Source organism: Nilaparvata lugens, chromosome 2, assembly GCF_014356525.2.
Source record: "Nilaparvata lugens isolate BPH chromosome 2, ASM1435652v1, whole genome shotgun sequence".
Classification (NCBI taxonomy): domain Eukaryota; kingdom Metazoa; phylum Arthropoda; class Insecta; order Hemiptera; family Delphacidae; genus Nilaparvata; species Nilaparvata lugens.
This window is the reverse complement of record NC_052505.1, coordinates 33,745,871-33,758,778: the sequence shown is the minus strand read 5'-3', so window position 1 is coordinate 33,758,778 and position 12,908 is coordinate 33,745,871. Positions and strand designations below refer to the sequence as shown.

At 33.2% G+C, this 12,908-nt stretch overlaps 1 protein-coding gene across 1 annotated transcript in view; it reads right to left on the bottom strand.

The window, feature by feature from the left end:
- The window catches only part of LOC111049120 (S phase cyclin A-associated protein in the endoplasmic reticulum), a 70,476-nt gene that overhangs the window by 29,781 nt on the left and 27,787 nt on the right, over positions 1–12,908 (bottom strand). Inside the window, exons 15-22 of the mRNA XM_039420058.1 lie at positions 11,480–11,596; positions 10,811–10,920; positions 9,990–10,224; positions 8,806–9,011; positions 6,545–6,746; positions 5,435–5,547; positions 4,819–4,942; positions 3,371–3,437 (exon numbers count right to left, since the gene is read on the bottom strand). Coding sequence (XP_039275992.1) covers positions 3,371–3,437; positions 4,819–4,942; positions 5,435–5,547; positions 6,545–6,746; positions 8,806–9,011; positions 9,990–10,224; positions 10,811–10,920; positions 11,480–11,596 — 1,174 coding nt within the window. The remainder of the gene's footprint in view (positions 1–3,370; positions 3,438–4,818; positions 4,943–5,434; positions 5,548–6,544; positions 6,747–8,805; positions 9,012–9,989; positions 10,225–10,810; positions 10,921–11,479; positions 11,597–12,908) is intronic.

The window sequence follows — 12,908 nt, the reverse complement described above, 5'->3', positions numbered from 1 at the left end:
CAACAACCCAAACAGCCATTAGTTGTTTACACACCGATATGCCGCCAAGCACTGCCGTTAATGATTTGGAGATTATTCAAAATAAGTAATTGAGGTATCTTTATTTCAAAAAGTAAGCTACATTTTGTCCAATAGCTTTTCCACTGAAACTTCGAGGTCAACATTCGAAGTCCAAAAATTAAAAACCAGAAGATCCATTAGAGCATTAATGTTATTAAATGAAATTCTAAATAATAATATATCTATGCCAGATTTCATCAATTTGTAAAATTTCCATGTTCCATGCAATAGACCAAGACTTAATATGCTATTTCAAATACCGTTTATCAGAACCGTTCACCATTTCAATTCCTACCTGAATAGAACAATGAGTTTGTACAATAGACTAAACCCATTCCTTGACCCCTTTTATGACCGCAACAATACATTCAAAAAATCTTGTGAAAAATTATGCTGCTCAATAAATTGATGATTAAATTATTATTTTTTAACCCAATAACTGTTTATTTTTTCAATTGTTTCTTCTTTCTTTGAAAATACATATTTTTCATACCCCTTTTTTATACCCCTTCACTAACTTTCCTGAATCTAACTCAAATATCGTTCTCTTCTAATCTTATTAGTTATACTGAATCGTTGTGAATATTTAAAGAAGCGCGATATTGTTTCCTTTTGTTTTCCTTTTTAATTGTTAATTTATATATAACTTGACACCGACACATCAGGACAGGACATAATTCACTCTGATGGACAGTATTACAGGAGGCTGTGGTTTTTAACTGCGCGAGGTCTACTGCTCACAGAACTACTAGTTACTGTGATTCAATTTTTCATCAATACAGCCATCCATGATGGTGGCGTTTCATCAGGGTTTTAGCATTTAGGTGAGTCTATCATACAACTTTATTGAAGGGGAATTATACTGCAGTTGTTGGAGAAATAGTTTTCAATAAATATTATTTATTAAGAGAACGCTCTTAATACATAAATAACTATTTAAAAAAAATTAATGACTGAATGAATATACAAATCACTAGCCTCGTATTATTGATAATCTTGTCATATAATGAAAATTCTAGAATGGTTACTAGTCTGGTATGATAAACTCTGGTATGGTTCACTGTCATTATACTGTAGATTATAAGAGTTTTTCTTTCTGATTGAAAATAATTATTGAATAAAAAATCACAGACATTGAAATATACTGCAATATAATGTCCGATAAAATATGATAGAGTAGTAGATTTTAATCAATCTAACAACGAATTTTAAAAGATAAATGTTTTAGGACTTCATTAGCATTTCGAGTTGACAGACCAAATACATAATCAACTGGAAGTACAAACATCCATGATATGAAAATACATTTACAAAGTAGTTCACTTCAAGAGACAGGGTCAAATATCATAGAGAAAAGTTGTTTCTTACCAGCAAGAGGATCAACAGTCAGTGATGTAGTGGATCTTGTACCAGTCCAATGCTCTGGGATAAGAATCTAGAAAAAGAAATTGATAGCCTAGTGAATTCAAATTGAAATTACTTTGAGAGCTAATGATGATGATCGCTACACTCTGTTTATCAGGATGAATAATACATTTCATTTCCACATAAAATACAACATTTTTAAAACTCTACTCTACTCAAACTAATAACATAGCTTGAAAAATCCGACTACTATCTCCAGACCAAGTAGCCAGAATGGTATTGAGCTTGGAATTAATGAAAAATGTATATTCATTGAGTGTTTATTACGTGCTGATTAAAATTGAAACAGAAATTCTGTCATAATCAAACAATGTTTTTGTCATAGCCCTGCTATTCATTTCTTTATTGCAGATGATGCCCACATAAGTTGTTTGTTTGTGAGAGGGTTAGTGAATTGATGAGATGATCAAACGTGCATGCCATCGTTGGGATTCGAACCCACAAAGCAGGCGGTGCTATCAGACCGAAGTTTGTAACGCTCCTTACCACTAGACCAACCCGGCCAGTAAAATAGTCTGAATATTCACAACAGTTTTGATTTGTTTTACTACAACCTAGGTTTCCTTATATCGAGGTAATGCTAAATAGCTTTTAGTTGTTTTGTATTGATCAGAACAACAAACTTGAAAAGTTAACTGAGTGTTATGTGATGTGGGATCACATACTGAATTTGAAAAAAAAAAATAATAATAATATATCTATGCCAGATTTCATCAATTTGTAAAATTTCCATGTTCCATGCAATAGACCAAGACTTAATATGCTATTTCAAATACCGTTTATCAGAACCGTTCACCATTTCAATTCCTACCTGAATAGAACAATGAGTTTGTACAATAGACTAAACCCATTCCTTGACCCCTTTTATGACCGCAACAATACATTCAAAAAATCTTGTGAAAAATTATGCTGCTCAATAAATTGATGATTAAATTATTATTTTTTAACCCAATAATTGTTTATTTTTTCAATTGTTTCTTCTTTCTTTGTAAATACATATTTTTCATACCCCTTTTTTTATACCCCTTCACTAACTTTCCTGAATCTAACTCAAATATCGTTCTCTTCTAATCTTATTAGTTATACTGAATCGTTGTGAATATTTAAAGAAGCGCGATATTGTTTCCTTTTGTTTTCCTTTTTAATTGTTAATTTATATATAACTTGACACCGACACATCAGGACAGGACATAATTCACTCTGATGGACAGTATTACAGGAGGCTGTGGTTTTTAACTGCGCGAGGTCTACTGCTCACAGAACTACTAGTTACTGTGATTCAATTTTTCATCAATACAGCCATCCATGATGGTGGCGTTTCATCAGGGTTTTAGCATTTAGGTGAGTCTATCATACAACTTTATTGAAGGGGAATTATACTGCAGTTGTTGGAGAAATAGTTTTCAATAAATATTATTTATTAAGAGAACGCTCTTAATACATAAGAAACTATTTAAAAAAAATTAATGACTGAATGAATATACAAATCACTAGCCTCGTATTATTGATAATCTTGTCATATAATGAAAATTCTAGAATGGTTACTAGTCTGGTATGATAAACTCTGGTATGGTTCACTGTCATTATACTGTAGATTATAAGAGTTTTTCTTTCTGATTGAAAATAATTATTGAATAAAAAATCACAGACATTGAAATATACTGCAATATAATGTCCGATAAAATATGATAGAGTAGTAGATTTTAATCAATCTAACAACGAATTTTAAAAGATAAATGTTTTAGGACTTCATTAGCATTTCGAGTTGACAGACCAAATACATAATCATCTGGAAGTACAAACATCCATGATATGAAAATACATTTACAAAGTAGTTCACTTCAAGAGACAGGGTCAAATATCATAGAGAAAAGTTGTTTCTTACCAGCAAGAGGATCAACAGTCAGTGATGTAGTGGATCTTGTACCAGTCCAATGCTCTGGGATAAGAATCTAGAAAAAGAAATTGATAGTGAATTCAAATTGAAATTAATTTGAGAGCTAATGATGATGATCGCTACACTCTGTTTATCAGGATGAATAATACATTTCATTTCCACATAAAATACAACATTTTTAAAACTCTACTCTACTCAAACTAATAACATAGCTTGAAAAATCCGACTACTATCTCCAGACCAAGTAGCCAGAATGGTATTGAGCTTGGAATTAATGAAAAATGTATATTCATTGAGTGTTTATTATGTGCTGATTAAAGTTGAAACAGAAATTCTGTCATAATCAAACAATGTTTTTGTCATAGCCCTGCTATTCATTTCTTTATTGCAGATGATGCCCACATAAGTTGTTTGTTTGTGAGAGGGTTAGTGAATTGATGAGATGATCAAACGTGCATGCCATCGTTGGGATTCGAACCCACAAAGCAGGCGGTGCTATCAGACCGAAGTTTGTAACGCTCCTTACCACTAGACCAACCCGGCCAGTAAAATAGTCTGAATATTCACAACAGTTTTGATTTGTTTTACTACAACCTAGGTTTCCTTATATCGAGGTAATGCTAAATAGCTTTTAGTTGTTTTGTATTGATCAGAACAACAAACTTGAAAAGTTAACTGAGTGTTATGTGATGTGGGATCACATACTGAATTTGAAAACAATAAATTTTAATACATACAATAACCAAGTGTTGGTTTCACTTTTTATAGAGCTTGGCCTACAAAATTGAATACTAGACCAGAAGAAAATGTATGCTATTAACCTATCGCAATATTACAATTTAGTGATATCATAATAAATATACAGGTATGTTGTCGTTTATCGCAGTATTGCCAATTTACTCCGGTTTGCGAATGATAACACTAATTCTGTAATTAATTTCAGATGTTTTCCATGCATGAAATCAATCCAGCTGTTTGCAGTACAAATACACATAAATGATTCTCATTAAAGCATACTCTAGTTTAATGAAACCATTATGTTTTCTTTACAGTTTAGTATGTTTCTTAGTTCCGAAATAGGAACAGCAAAACTGCTACAAAATAACCACCTTCAGCGCTCCAGGTGGAAGTTTTGTTAACTTCCACAAAATTCCTGATTCGAAATTTGTAAACTAGGTTATGTTTATAGAATGCATGTAGTAGCGTCAGCACAAGCAGGTAATGTTTTCTATTTCTCAATTATTCTTGTTTAGATTATTATGACAAAAAATAGTGTACGTTACTTGGGCGTGAATGTCTTTTGCAGTGCTCGAATGAAATTCTAGTCTCGGCTAACGTCTCGACTAGAAACATCATTCTCGCCTGCAAAAGGCCCCTTCCCATCCTTGTTACATAATATACTATTACCAAAGTACTGCGGAGAGGAATATACTCACATCAAGCTGCTTCTGAAGCAAATCGAGCACAAGAGTAATTTTATCACTGAGAATGACATACTTCGAGTTGTCAGCATTTTCTTGGCAAGCCAGCAAATATGAAGTACAAGTTGTTACCAAGCATCTGTCACAAATAACAATTCAAACTTAAAACCACATTTTTCAATTTCAGATACAAGTGTCCATTATAGTCAATGAATAATAATTGTGTAACTTGAATCAATAAATTAAATATGAAATACCAATAGTGATTTTATAGTCAAAATTGCAGTACAGTAAAAAAGTCGAAGTGCATCAATTATTACATTTTTACCTGTCATTATGTTCATACTTTCATTAGAAGATATTAGTACTGTCAATAAATCAAGTATTAAAGTAATATAAGGTGAAGCTTGATCAGTAGTTTCATAACTATACAAATTATTTCATTCTTCTATTTCAATTATCTGTTGTATTCTTGAAGATCTTGTTATTATTTCATTATCACATAGAAATTCCAATAATAAATATTATATTAACCGTTCTCAACTTGAATTTTCAACTCATGGATCAAACAATTTCTAGGTGAATTTATCAAGTAGATTAAACTTGTAGGCCTATGATATACTGTACTTACTTGGGTGGAATGTATGGTTTCATGTTCTTAGCAACATCAAGTCCTAGGTTGAGGATATTGTTCAAGATGGTGAATCCATTTAGTTCTCTAAATACCATTTGATCGGCTGCAATCTGTAAGTAAGAAAATATTTTCCCTGATAACAAATAGCGATTCTAAAGCAGCAGGTTGTAAAGGAATTTCAAATACGGTAGTCCCTGGTTATATTATTTCCTCACAGGTATCAATCAATCAATCAATCAATTTATTTAGCCTGGCGATACAGTAGTACATAAGGCTACGTCACAAAATATTTTATAAAATTACAATACATAATAAAATCATTATTAGGTCAAAATACATAATAAAATCAATAATAAAAAATCCTTAAAATGAGTAAAGACAACAATATCAATTAATAGCATTCAGAGGTAATTCCTCTGTGACTATGGAAACTGCAAAAAATGTATGGTCTTCCATAACAACAATTGAAACGTCTTATGCATTCATTACTCGTTCAAGCGACATCATCGAAAACGTGGTGCTCAGATTGGAAGGTGTCATGTGAATCCAGGTTATGAATTGAAAGACAAAAATTATTTCATGCGAAAAATGTAGATTGAGAACGCAACATTGTATTCGATAAATCAATAGAATTTTTCTTGAAGATATTGTTCATTCACCCTTGTGAAATAATGCCTGTGTACAAACAAGGGTCTTCATACAGGGTTGGATTATGCAGTATGGAGGATTTGAATAGCTCTTACATTAAACGTAACTAAAAAAATATCCAGTATATGAATTGGATGTTGCCATTATGATAGCTGGAGAGGGAAAAATTGAGTTTTGTTCAAAAATGACTATTTTACAACTATTTCATATCCTCCATTCTTAATTGCCCAACACTGTATAAGTCATATAGAGTATTGAAACACTAGAATGTTGCCTAAAATTATCATGAATTTATTGTAGAATTACATACATGTTTCAACACCTATAGTGTCTGAGTAATAAAGAAAGAAGCTACAAAAAAGAAGGAAAAAGAGAAGATAGATCCACAAAAAGTGAAAAAGACACACAAGAAAGGAAATAAATGGAATTGAATGATGTTTTGTAGTGGGTAAAATGTACCTTTTTAGTGAGAATGCGATTGATCTCGGCGAGACTGCGCTCGAGCTGCGTGATGGCGTTGTTGGGCCACTGGCCCTGGCCCTGGCTAGTGTGCAGTCGCTCCACCTCCCGCAGGCACTTCATCATGCGCCCCTTGCCCGAGGGCACATTCGCCGGCCCCCCTCCATTGCCCCCGCCCTGTTTACTCTCGTACTCTGCCCCCCTATTCATGGCACAACAATTCACAAAACATTATCGACTACAGAAAGTATAGTTTCCAATGAAATATACTATTGTGAGATAGTTATTAAGTCGGCAGCTGAATAACATTGGTTAGCTATCCTTGTCTGTTACTAGACAAAGAAGATAAGCTCTATCAAATTCCAACTCATCATCGTTCTGACTCATCAATTCTGATAATTTATTATTAAAATAATGATGAAATTATAAACTATTTTTTTGACGAATACAATATTATATTTCTGTCATAGTCATTCAATTTCAGCTGTTTTACATCCATGAAATCAAGCCGGTGAACAGCTGATTGTAGAACAAATAAACATATGATTCTCATTACAGCATACTATACTGTAATAAAATCATATGTTTTCTTTACAGTCGAGTATGTTGCAGTGCTCGAATGAATTTCTAGTCTCGGCTAACGCCTCGACTAGAAACATCATTCTCGCCTGCAAAAGACCCCTTCCCGTCCTTGAGACTTTAATATAGAGATACTATTAATATAGAACTGACTGTTATGAATAAGAACCAACAATTAATAATAGATCAGATATACCAGGATAACTTTAATTACAGCTATGTACTATAGAATGCGGTGGGAACAGGCAACAATGCGTTCATATCAATGACTTTATAACGTGAATCTAACTATGAATAGGAACTTTTCAATATGCATTATTGTCAACTAAAAAGTTGACAAATTTAAATTGTGTTAATTCCAAAAAATATTTAATACCATCAAGGAGTCGAAGAATATCATTATTCGTCAATTCCACAATATTTTATATGTACAAGATAATAAGAATTCAGAAACAAAATGTTGAATTTCAAGTATGCACTCCAAAGAACAACCATGTTGTGAACTTGTACTTGATGAGATAATCTGTATCACCGAAGTCCATTTTTCGAGATGGTGGTAATATTTTAAACTTCGTACGAAGGGTTTATAGGTTTACAAACAAACAATTTTAGAAAAAGATCAAATAATGCTATCTTCTAACTCATAGTGAACTGATCTTTTATTCAGTGAAACTGTGTAGAAAGTAATTATTGCAGATAATGGATAGATATTTTATAGAATTGTAGGTTAATATGTCAATTTCATAGTATTTTGCAAGATATTCAAATGTTTATACAGTAAAATGATTGTATGAATAGTAAATACTTTACATTCATGTGTTAATATGTCAATTCCATAGAATTGTGCAATATATTCAAATGTATACACCGTAATAGTTATTTGTATATCTAGAGTGAAAAGTACTGTTTTTTCTCCCTGAGGGAAAAGTTTGAAGCCCGAGGCGAAGCCGAGGGCAACAATTTTCCTGAGGGAGAAAAAACATTTTTCCTCCACCTACATTCTTATAAGAACTGCAAATAAAATAATTTTTAAAAACATACGTGACCAAACAATGTGTTACAACATAATCTAAAAAGTAAACAGAAACAGCTGGCTTGTAATCACAGTTCTCCACCGACAGCGTTATGCGCTATCTGTCCGCAAAAGTTGTAACAACAATGGCCGCCACAACTACAGCTATGATGAAGTTCTCGTTTCAAATTTGATTAGTTAATGAGGAATATTCGTTGGCTGGTATTTTGAATAACATGGAATGAAAAAAAATTGTATACATTTTTTAGTATAGTGATATGAAGTTTGTAATAATTTTAGCATACAAACATAAATTTCATATACTGATCAAATGTCTGGTTGAGGTATTGAATTTAGTTGGTTTAATGCTGACTACTCTATATGCTTCCTCATCTGAGCTTAGACCTTCTAACCTATTTCAAATGTACGTTTTTAAAATAGAGATGCTTCCCATGTTATTTAAATGGAGTTACTTCTACGCTCTAGGGAGTTTTCCTGTTTTTTCCTCCCGAGAGCGAAAAAGTGACACTAGTATTATGTTCCAGGGAGTAAAGTAAGCACTTTAGACAGTAGGTGGACGAAAAATGATTGTATGGATAGTAAATATTTTATATTCATGTGGTAGATGATAAAATTGATGATGCGTTTATCTAGGGTTGGTTGACTTTACCTTTGCGACATTCTGGAACGAATCTTTTTACATCTCTTTCGCAGAGCCTTCTGTCGTTCTCTGTCCTGGGATAGTTTTGAGTTTTGCGAGACCTTTCCAAGAGGTGCATCGACTATAACTGCGTTGCCCGACACATTCGACACTTTGATGGCCTCCTGATGGGGACGGCCTCTCAGGTGACTAATAAGGTACACTTCTGACTCAATCTGAAACAAATTGAAATGCATTTTATTAAGATAAATTTACGACCATTGTTGCCATTTATAAGTTAAGACTTGAGATTAGTTGATACGGTCTTTTCATTTTTACAATTCACTAGTATTTTGATTTTGGTGGTGGCCATTATTTGATAGAAGTAATTCACTGAATCATCAACTATATTAGTAACCAAAAATTGTTCACTTCAATATTAGTGAAAATGATGTGGCCCCACTTCTTGACTTGACTCAATCGAGATTGATTAAAAAGATCAATAGAGTGATGTCCATTCAGCAATAATATTTTAGTTACTGCATTTTAACATTGGCTGGTAATTGCTATTCCTTCGCAAACTTAATATTCGGGTTTAAGAAAGATCACATTCTGTGCAATATGGGCATGTTCCATTCATTAATTTATAAATAAATGATTTTTGGAAATAGGAGATGAGAGTTGAGCCTTTTGAATAATAATGACCATCATGGGCAAGGCTTGTAAAGCCTTTCGAATGATGCCTCGAATAAACGAAAGTAGTTCCCCAATCGTGCAAAGGCATTGTTTCTGATGAGCATTTGAGGAGATGACCCTATCTAATGTGACTTACTAACTGTGAATAGTAGTTCCCATCAATAAATAAATAATTCCATTACAACAAATAAGCATATATTTGTTTTTACAACAAATCAAATCAATGCTACAATAAATATAACAAACCGATAGGATATCAATTAGTATCAACCAATAATTGAATAAATCAACACAGACTACTTTAAGACTAGTCTTTTCAACTAAATACTGGTGACAGAATGTACAAAAGTTGAGTATTTAGTAAATGATTAGTCAAATGAAATGTCTGATTTTCTTATCGGTGGACAGTACTACAAATTTGATTTATTTCTTTGTTGTCTAGATTTAGAAATTTATCTATAATAGGTACTAGGAATGTGATAAATCTGTATGGTGGATTACGAGATCAGGCTACTTACAAGTACATTGCAAGGCACACAAAGTTTCTTGGTTTCATAAGGCGCTAGTCGAGGTGCTTCGTCTTCAGTCAAAGTCTTGAGCGCAGCAGTCTCCAAGGCACGTTGTCGAATCTGCTCAATATTCTCCTCATGCCTTCTGGCCGAATCCTCTTGCTTCTGTTGAATTTTCTTCTGCAGCTCTTCGACATTCGCTTCATGGGCTGCTTGCAGTGCTTGAAGCCTCAAGTCGCGATCTCTGAAAACGATTGGTTGAGGTTATAACTCAAAGTCGTAAGGTTGAGAATTGTGAGAGACACAATCAGATCACAAATATAAGGTGGAATTCAAAGACATTGCAATTGAACAAATTTGCTACAAGAAGGCATTATAATTGAATGGTTGAATCAATTTATTCTGTTTTCAGTAATCACAGTTTCCAATCTCAAAACGTTTTATAGGACTTGAATGATTATTTTTTGAAACTGTTATGCGAATGATTGATGACGCAAATTTGATAGTTTTGTTGTGTTGCAGAGAGTAACATTACCATGTTGTGAAATTTATTTTTATGAAAATTCAAAAGAAGTTTCTGTATCTTAGAAATTACTTCATACTATTTTATCGAGTAGCCTACATGTGAATGTGAATCTGCAACATTGAAAGTTTCCTCACGATCTAGAACTTGGGTCCTCGTTCATTAAATTCATGTTAAAAAACTGTTGAAACAAAATGAACAACTGAAATGTTTCCAGAAATGCACTATAGACGGATTATAAAAATATGATTAATTGGAAGTAACTCAAGTTTCTTATAACAATGAGCAACTAGTTATTGATTTTTACCTTGCTTTTTCATGAGCTATTTCAAGTCGTTCTTTCTCTTTCTCTTGCTTTTCTCTGCCAATCCTTTCTTCTCTTTTTCTGCGTCGTTCTTGCATCTTTTCAAGTTTTTCCTGAAAAAAGGATAATCAAATTGTGTATAAGTGTTCTGAAACGAAATATCCGGATTTGCTTCCTGCTATTGAAAGCTTTGAAAGATGATATCAATAGCATATCCAATAAACAATACTAATTGCAAGGATAATGAACACTAGCCAGCCTCTAAGGCACTGAGAATTCAATTATTATTCAATTTTCGTATTCAAATCTAAATTTTTGAATGAGCAAAACAAATTCCAGTTTAGAAATAATTGCTCTTCATAAGTTTAATTAAATTGCTCCAATTGCTGAAGGCTTTGACTAATCGACTTAATTTTTTAATGAAACACATATTCTTGAACCTATTCTTCAGATCTAGTTCGTTGGCCGGGCCACAAAGCATGAGTTTCTTACTGATTCGAAATACGACACTCTCCTTCGTCGTTTCTAAGGATAAAACGGGATAACATTGAACATCTATAGGAAAAAATGATCATCACAAATCAGATTGTATGAGGTATTATAGCACAGTCTCCTCTAATAAATACCATGCATATTATTTAATTTATTTGAAAAAAATAGAAAAACAATTACCTGTCGTTCAGCTTCCAGGGCTCGTTTTCTTTCTTCCACGGCAGCTTCCTTAGCAGCTTTCTCTTCTTGCCTTCTTTGTCTCTCTTCTAGAATTCCTTGTAAGCGTTCTTCTTGTTCCTGAAAAGTGTCAATATTCAATATGACTTGAAACAATTCTATTCGTTATTGTAATGTGAAAATATGGTATTACAGTTAAATTCAAATTTTATTTATTCAAACTCACAATATTTACAATCAGAATCAATAAGAAAAACAAAAACACACAGCTCAGTAAGATATAAAATTAATAAAATAAATACTGGTATGTTTTATTGAAAAGAAATTTGTGAATTGGAATAAAAAATACTACTTGCTAGAAGTATACAATACTCCACGTTTGCAAGTAGGAATGAATATCACTTAAATTAATGTTGAATTCATGGATAAATGGAGAAGAAAAGACTAGAAACCATTCACTCTCACATTCACTCACCTTGCACAACTTCCAAAAACAGCTCATCTTGCTAATGCTTATTGCATATCACCAAAATTACATTTAAACTAAGAAATTACATTGAATAAGGATTCTAAATGGTCAGGCATAAGACCTCTGAGCCATCTAAGAATTCTTTTTTTTAACAAGTTGATTCTGAATCCTCTTGATATCAATTGGGATGTTATTAAAAAATTAGGCCCAAGAAATACAAACAATTTTTTGGAAACAAGTGGTATAAGATTTGGGAAGTCTCAGTAAAGACTAGTTTAAACGATGCCAATTGGCGAGACAGTTGTCTTTGGACAATTGTCATCACGTGGTTGCGGATTATCGGAGGCCAGGCCAGTTAAACGAGATGTTTATACGCTGCCAACTATTGGCACGTCAGTTGACAGCTAAACATGTCCGAGTTCTCGTCATCTGTTGCGACTAAACAGCAGAACTGGCAAAAACAAGACAGCGCTACTGGCCTACACCGTTCACACGGCGCCAATTGTCACGACAACTGAGATTCCGAGTGAAGGGGAGCTCGCTGTGCCCAATTGACTGTCCATAGTCTACTCCCGGAGACAGTTAAATTTCGGGCCAATTGTCGGGACAGTTGGCAAGACAATTGGCCTGAAGTGTTTATACGAAGACAATAATTTCATGCCAGTCAGTTGACTTATGACAATTGTCTCGCCAATTGGCATCGTATAAACTAGGCTTCACTATCCTAGTTTGTTAGCTGGGAACATCCCTGAGCAATGCATGACTACAGTTTCCAGACATTATATATAGGACCTTGAACACATGCATATATCTAAGAGGAAAACTTCTAAGACGCTGAAATAGGGGAAAAGAATGTTCATATCTACCCTTTCTTTTTATAGCACGAACAATCCATTTCTGCACCGTTATCAAAAGTTTTATCCGTTAAGGGATAAATCATAAATTTATACTTATTATGTTGAC